This window comes from Montipora capricornis, chromosome 9 (genome assembly GCF_036669925.1).
Source record: "Montipora capricornis isolate CH-2021 chromosome 9, ASM3666992v2, whole genome shotgun sequence".
Taxonomy (NCBI): Eukaryota; Metazoa; Cnidaria; class Anthozoa; order Scleractinia; family Acroporidae; genus Montipora; species Montipora capricornis.
The window spans coordinates 10,481,249-10,488,748 of NC_090891.1; the positions used below are offsets into that span (position 1 = coordinate 10,481,249).

At 38.6% G+C, this 7,500-nt stretch overlaps 2 protein-coding genes across 3 annotated transcripts in view; both read right to left on the reverse strand.

Moving 5' to 3' along the window:
• The window catches only part of LOC138016407 (cholecystokinin receptor type A-like), a 12,951-nt gene extending 11,339 nt beyond the window's left edge, over positions 1-1,612 (reverse strand). The window contains exon 1 of one of the 2 annotated variants that reach the window (XM_068863551.1): positions 1,473-1,612. The gene's annotated coding sequence lies outside the window, so the exon portion shown is untranslated. Of the gene's footprint in view, positions 1-1,218; positions 1,301-1,472 lie in introns of those variants that run through there. The other variant, XM_068863550.1, reaches the window with a different exon arrangement.
• Positions 1,613-7,402: 5,790 nt separating this feature from the next.
• LOC138017271 (craniofacial development protein 2-like) overlaps positions 7,403-7,500 on the reverse strand; it is an 831-nt gene continuing 733 nt past the window's right edge. Inside the window, exon 1 of the mRNA XM_068864412.1 lies at positions 7,403-7,500. This exon is cut by the window's right edge and continues 733 nt beyond it. Coding sequence (XP_068720513.1) covers positions 7,403-7,500 — 98 coding nt within the window.

Here is a 7,500-nt window from a genome sequence, read left to right on the forward strand (position 1 = left end):
TAATAAGAAGGTCTCTTAAAAGAAGTGAAACTGGTTCCAGCCACCAAGTTTTATCCATCAATACATTTTACGTTAAACGTTATTATATGTTTTAATTTCCATCAAGTCCAGGCGACAATTAATTTCAAAGAAACATATCTTCATTATACTGAACCGACGCCCACAACTTACTGCTCACGTTTACCTCTCACAAAGTCACAAAAGATGGTTTCTACTTCCATTTAGGCGTTAGCAGTCGGTAATGATGCATGGATAAATTTTAGAGAAAAATTGATAACGGATGACGTCGATTTGTGAATCGATTTGCACTGAGCAATCTGAGTAGTGACAAAAACACTTTCTTTTTAACAGTTTTATTAGATATGCATGGAACTGAAGGAGTTTGCGATTTTCTGTCAAGACAAGGAATTCATTCAAAATGTTCTCGTAGCGAGTTAGTTAACTTAGGCAGTACAGTGTATTTTATGTCAGATTGAAAGTTAACTAGAAGTTTCGCGACGATAAAACTGCCGGGTAACTGAAATATTTCGGCAACATTGATAATTCAAATCTCTTTAGAGGACATTTAGTACATTAATGCTCTTGAACGAAATCATACGGGATAAAGATCCATACTTTAGTTGGACCAGAGGGAAGAGCGTCAGTATCCCAATCACTGACACATTTGTACTAAAATTCGAATGTAAGCCGAAAGAACAAGAACCCTGAATGAATTTACTCTGCAAAGAGAATAGCAAAATATTCCAATTGACTGAATAAGAATCAGGGTAGCGATTGACATTTTTTCACGTTTTTTATGAATTAAAAATATTTCGTCTTTCGTCAATGCACTGTTGTCATGGAAAAGAAAAGTATGACTAAATTATTTAGCTTCGTAAATTCTTGTCACTTGGCCTATTTAAGACAACCCCACAATTCGTGCGGGGGTAATCAACAAGGAAACGAGCAAAAAATAAGAAACCATGCCTTTTAATGGACAGAATGGAGGCCTTTTGTGCTTAAATTTTTGAAATTTTGTGAATTTCAATATTTAATAATAATTATATTGTTTTCTGAAAGGTCGTCTGTGACTCGACCAAGGAAGATTTGAGAAGTTATTGTTTCCTAATGAGACCTTACAATACTGGTTCGGCTTTTGCTCCAAACCTGATTTGGTGCCAAACAAATGCAAGGACTATCTAAGATTTAAAAGGTAGTGAAAATCGAGCCATTACTCACCCAACACCAAATCAGATCCGTAACCAAATGATTTGTTTAATTTCTTAGCCGACTGTTGAATCGCTTCCACTTTGTGATAAGCGCTTGAAACTAAAATATCACAGACACCGCTCAAAAATGAATAGAAAAATGACGATGAATAGAAAAAAAAAACGAACTTTATAATGAGAGACACTATGCAAATATAGCTGTTTTTAACTCTATGTTGGCCAACATGATTTTATGGCAGTTTTTCACGTTTATTAATTACCTACCCTGGCTCCCCTTTGACATCTGCCTTGCGTGTCCTGTGCCGTCTTATATCTGGAGGCAAGCGACAGTGTTGCTGCCAACAAAATATCAACAAAAAAGCGACAGGTCCGGTGCTACGTACTAAGAAACTACCTCAATAGGTGATGATGAAGCTCCTAAGGCTGTTAATCTTCCTGTAATGAAAGCCGGTAAGATGGCAGACAATTGTCAGCTTAAGTGGTTTTCATTAAAGCTCATTGTCCTACTTCCTCAGCTTTTCGGAAGCAGAGCATTGTAAAATAAATTGATGTTGCAAATGATTGACGTGAGCAAAGGAAACACTGCACATGAAAGTATGACCAAGCAAATTCTGTGAAAATTTCGGAGAGCCATGAGCAGATTCCGTTCAAATGACTTTGTTTCAGTCAAATCTGACCAAAACTGTTTGTGCGATTCTGCGACGCTATTTCAGCGAACAAATTACTGAGGAGGATGTGATGGCAAAAAACACATACAAAGAAAATCCCCCTCATAAGAGGTTTAATTAGATTCCTCTTTTTAAAGTTTGCGATCTTTTACGGTCAACACTTACCAAGCATCGATCAAACAAATTATATGAATAATTTTTTGTCGATGTTCTGTTTTTTCTCATATTTGCATTCTTTGATCACAATAATTCATTAGCAAAAAGACGTGTCAAAAGTTTTCCTAAACCTTGCTCTGCATATTTTTTTGTTATTAATATTGTACATTTTATATGTTTGTGGACCGCTGTAAATTACTTTAAGAATAGAACATTAACATTGAAGGAGGGAGAGAGACAAATTCTTAAAAAGTCGGAAGTACGTGTTGACGCGAGTATCTGCAGCGTTTTTCCGGACGAGAGGATATCATTGCCTCACCGTCCTTTTTCTTACACTGAGTTTATTCTAGATCTCGAGTAGGAATCACTTTGACCCGAAGAATCATTTATATAGCTTGAGAAATTCGATCGCAAGCAAAGTACTCAGTTTACAAGTATCCACCGGAGCTAAGGTCCTAGCTCCAACCTTTTTTTGATTTCTATTCAACATCACGTTCAAATCATATTGATACTTTTCAAAAAGTTTACTATGAGTTTCCTTATCCATGTAGGCCCCGGCGATGTCATAACAGATCGGACACTATTTAAAACAAAATATCTTCCATGCTTTTTTTGTTTTTTCATGTTTCATTGTTTTCTTCCGGTCGTAAAATGTTTCCTTTCATTAAGACCTTTTTATGATCAAAACAGCGTTTATGAAGAATGACTCAGATTGGCGGCACTGCTTTGGGCTATTTGATTATTTTTTATTGATTTTATATAGCATTTTTCTACTCAAGGCTCCTTTCCGAGAGACAGCCATCGATGTAAAAACCTGAAAACACATTTTTTCTGGTAACTTCGAAACGTGATAGTCTGTCTTATATTTCAACTGATTCTATTGTTATTCCATCTTAGTGAAACAAAGTGCGTTATGAGGTATAAATATGCATGCAAATTTATATGAAATGTACGTCAGTCCCTACTTAGTTTGCCTTCATAATTTAGTTTGTCTCCGTTCTGAATATGATCACTCCACTCAGTTTATAGTCCAAATAATCACCCGAGCAGTTAACCGTACGAAAAAAAGAGAAAAACAGTTCAAAGCGTGCTGGCAACTCTGGCAATGTTTTGGTTCTAACCTCTCAGGTTATGAAACTAATTTGTCATCAAATGTTACTAGTGCTAATGGACAGTGCTAGGATAATAGACTGCGAATATGAAATACGTTTAATGCGCTAATGATTTCGTATCACTCGACAAAAGCAACAAAAGCCCTTCAAAAACATCTAAAAAAATTTAAGGGAATCGGATGCAAGAAGTTGCTCTTAAAAAACGCACGGCACTCTCCAGATGCACTTCTTTGCGACAAATCCATTGTAACTGTGTGAAATGAATATTACGTAACGGTGACTGAACTTACGGTGCGAGAAGCCGGTCCCTTTTCCAAAGGGTTCTCCTTTTAAAAACGACCTGGTGGTGAAAAAAAAGAAAAAAACAACCAACAAGAATGAAACCTAACCTCTCTCTGACGTAACGATAAACTAGAACCTCAAGACACAATTATAAGTAAATAGGGTTTAATTTAAGCTCTTGGTAGTATTTGGCTCAAATACACAGTGAAACCTTCGAGGAAAAAACGATGGTGCTTATTATACCTCTCATTTCCCTTCAGCCTTGCAGTTGTACTAAAGAAATTTATTTTTGATGGTGCTCCTTCGTGGTGCTCAGTGCAAAAGTCGCAGCACTCAGAATATTTTCCGAAGCCTCGATTCAACATCAAAAAATTAATCTCTTCAACCTTGGAAATGGAGCTGTCGATATTAAAACAATTTTAACACCAAATATACGAATTAAGACGTAAAAAAAAAAAAAAACTATAAACCTGGCGAAACAGTGCATTTTTTTAACTATAGATGTAATGTAAATGCGCGCTACAACATTGTTACATTTTCAAAAGTAACCGTTGTATCTTTTTCAAGAAACAGTGCATTGCAGGCCTTCGTTTGAGTTTATAGTCTAAAAGAAAAGAGGTTACTTTTTCCGCACTCGACATCGACCGACACGAAAAAAAGTACTTTAACGTTATCTAATGTCTATGGAAAATAAAGCAAACTGATTTCTTGCTATTCTTAACGACGAATTGCGATTGGTTCAGATAATCATGCCACTGTCAAATAAACTTGAATCGATCGTCGCTTGATGATGGTGTCAGCAATGCATCTCTCCTGTAATTAACCATTGGTGACAACCAATGAAATTGCGTGCATTATTGGGGATATTATTTGAATTATTATTATAGTTCTCAGATAGTACGCGCACTATGATTGGCTAATTTAGCAGGCAGTTCTACGGTATGACTCGATGTCCGCCTCGCTAAATGCAAAATTTTGTGGCAAGTCACGTTTCACGTTGTTTATGTGAAATAAGCTTGTGAAGCTCGGTTTGAGTCTTGCTAGTAACTATTTCAACAAGAAACTATTTCAAAAAAAGAAATAGTGTTTCGTTTCCGGAATGGTAAAGGCAGGAGAATAGATAAAACACTGTAGTGTGGGTCACTCGGTCGGTCACATTTATTTTGCTTCCTCTATTGAAACTCTCGAGACATAAAGATAGAAATGTAGACGAGAATTCTCTGAACGGTGAAAGAGAAGAACTGATACTTCTTTACCTGCGAAATACATCAAAGCAAAAAGTCTACAAATACCGTTTTTCAAATTCCGTTTTCCGTGAATCTCGATTACTTGTCTTACGTGTGAACTAGCTTTAAAATAACTGGTTCCTGGTTAACCCAATTTACTATTACGATTCACCAGTGCGAAGATTATTTACACTACTCATTAACAAGAAAAGAGATGGCTTTGGACTTTTCAACAGTATATCGCTTTAATCTAACACTAATCAAAGATAATCTTGTTTCCTAACCCAACGCGGCCCGCGTCACCACGGCGATTCTAATATAAAACAGACCTCGATAATGTACATTTATTGTCTTCGTTTTTGTGAAAAGGGCTGGACGTTTGTTTGTTGGTTTTTTTTTCTCTAAACAACAATATGAACAAGAAATACTATTATTTTGTTCGATACTATACGATTTGTGGCAAATCAGTTGTTCATAACTACACTGCTTCAACCGTTGCAATTGACTCACGTACACAAACAGCTTGCTCATTTTGGCCAATAGCACGAACGTTTGACCCCGACATAAGCTTTGTAAGACACAATTCATTTTAGCCATAGGTTCTCGAACTCCAACCTGCTAGCAGAGCCTTTCTTAACTCGACGAGAAAGAAAGGACTCTGCAGAAATCTTGTCAAGTCTTCATTGAGTATGCGCAAGCCGTTGCTCCAAGATACCTGTTACCTATCCTCCGCGTGCCAGGTGGCACATAGGGCCTCCACAGAAACTTTCCATGTCTGTCTGTCTACCGCAACGCCCCGCACCTCTTCCCACGAACCCCATCCTCCTTCTTTCATCTCCCTCTCAACGGTCCTTCTCCAGGTTGTCTTTGGTCTCCCCCTCCTTCTTTTTCCCTCCGGTCTCCATTTTAACGCCGTCCTTGTATCGCTCGCTCTGTCCTGCCTTAGAATGTGGCCAATGAACTTCCATCTTCTTCTCTTTACTTCCTGACTCACTGGTGACATTTCCGCACTGGCTAGTAACTCTTTGGTGGTGATGTGATCTTGCCAACGTATGTTGTGAATCTTCCGAAAGCATTTGTTTTGAAACACGTTGAGAACGTTTTCATCGCTCTTGGTCATTTTCCAGGTCTCACAACCATACATCAATACAGGCAAGACAAGGGTCTTGTACACTTTCATCTTCGTTCTCTTTGAGATGCTCTTGGAGTTCCAGATCTTAATTAGCCTAATATATGTCCCTCTTGCCTTTGAAAGTCTGTTCTGTAAGTCCTCCATCCCACCTCCTTCTTTATTGACTTTGGCACCAAGATAGGAAAACTCCTCTACTTCTTTGATGTTTTTACCCACTATGCTGATAGGTACTTGATTCTTTGCATTGATTCGCATGACGTTGGTCTTGTCAAGGTTTATTTTTAGGCCGACCCTTTTGGCTTCCCTGTCCATTCTTGAGGTTTCCTCTTGCATTTGATTTCTTGACGAGGATAGTAATGCTACGTCATCTGCAAAATCTAGGTCATCCAGTTTTGTTGTTAGTCTCCATCTTATGCCGTTTTTCCCCTTGCCAACAGTCCTTCTCATTATCCAGTCCATCACTATAAGAAAGAGGAATCCAAACATGTTGCAGCCTTGTTTTACACCGGTATTAATATTGAACCATTCACCTCTCTCTCCTTGGTTCTCTACAGCACATTGGCATAAAACAGCTGTATTATCCTTATGATCTTCTCGGGGATGCCGTACATCCGCATGATAATCCATAGGCTGTCCCAGTGTACCGAGTCGAAAGCTTTCTCAAAGTCTATAAAGTTCACATATATAGTTGCTTGCCACTCGTTTGCTTGCTCTATGATATTCCTCAGAATGAAGACTTGCTCTGTTGTTCCTTTCCCTTGCCTACAACCAGCTTGCTCCTTCCTGAGTCTTTTGTCTGCTCCACTTCTCACTCTGTCAATAACAATACGACCTAGAATTTTTCCAACTATGGACAATAGAGTTACGCCTCTTGAGTTTTTACAGTCCTTTAGGTTACCCTTCTTTGGTAATTTGATTATTAACCCTTTCCCCCAAGCCTCTGGAATAACCTCGAACTTCCATATCTTCGACAACAGATCGCGCATCTTTATTGTTGAGAATTCTATGTCCGTCTTCAATAGCTCGGCGGTGATGTTATCGATGCCAGGTGCTTTCCCACTTTTCAATTTTCTAACTGCCTCCTTTACCTCGCCTAGTGTTGGCTCAGTATCTGCGATCTCCTCTATTGCTTCCTGGAAATCGATCTCTTCTTCGTCATCATCCATGATGGTTATTGGATTTTGTGGTGGTTCTCTGTTAAGTACCTCTTTGAAGTGTTCTGTCCATCGGTCTTGTATACCCTTTTTGTTGGCGAGGAGGTTTCAGTTCTTGTCCATCACCGAAGTTGTTTGACGACTCTGGCTGCCATTGCTAAGTGTCTTTGTTAGCAAGTACAGTGTTTTCATGTGTTGGCTTCGTGCAGCCTCTTCAGCTTGGCTAGCGATGTTGTTCAGCCACTTCTTTTTATCAGACTTGATGCTCCTTTTCACCTCCTTGTTCTTCTCAGCATATTTTGCTCTGAGTTGATTCTTCACCCTTTCTGAATGAGTGCTTAAAATCTTCTTGTTGATGGCATCCCGTTGATCTACTAGCTGCCATGACTCTCCGCTTATCCAAGGTTTATTCTTCTTCCTCGGTTTACCTAAAACAGTATCCGCTACATCGGTATACGCATGACCTAAAAATCTTTCTCCACCTCAAGTTGATCTTCTTCTAAATCTCCGCCTTCTTGTTGTAAGACCTGGTACCTATTCCTTAGGGTAACCTTGAATTCTT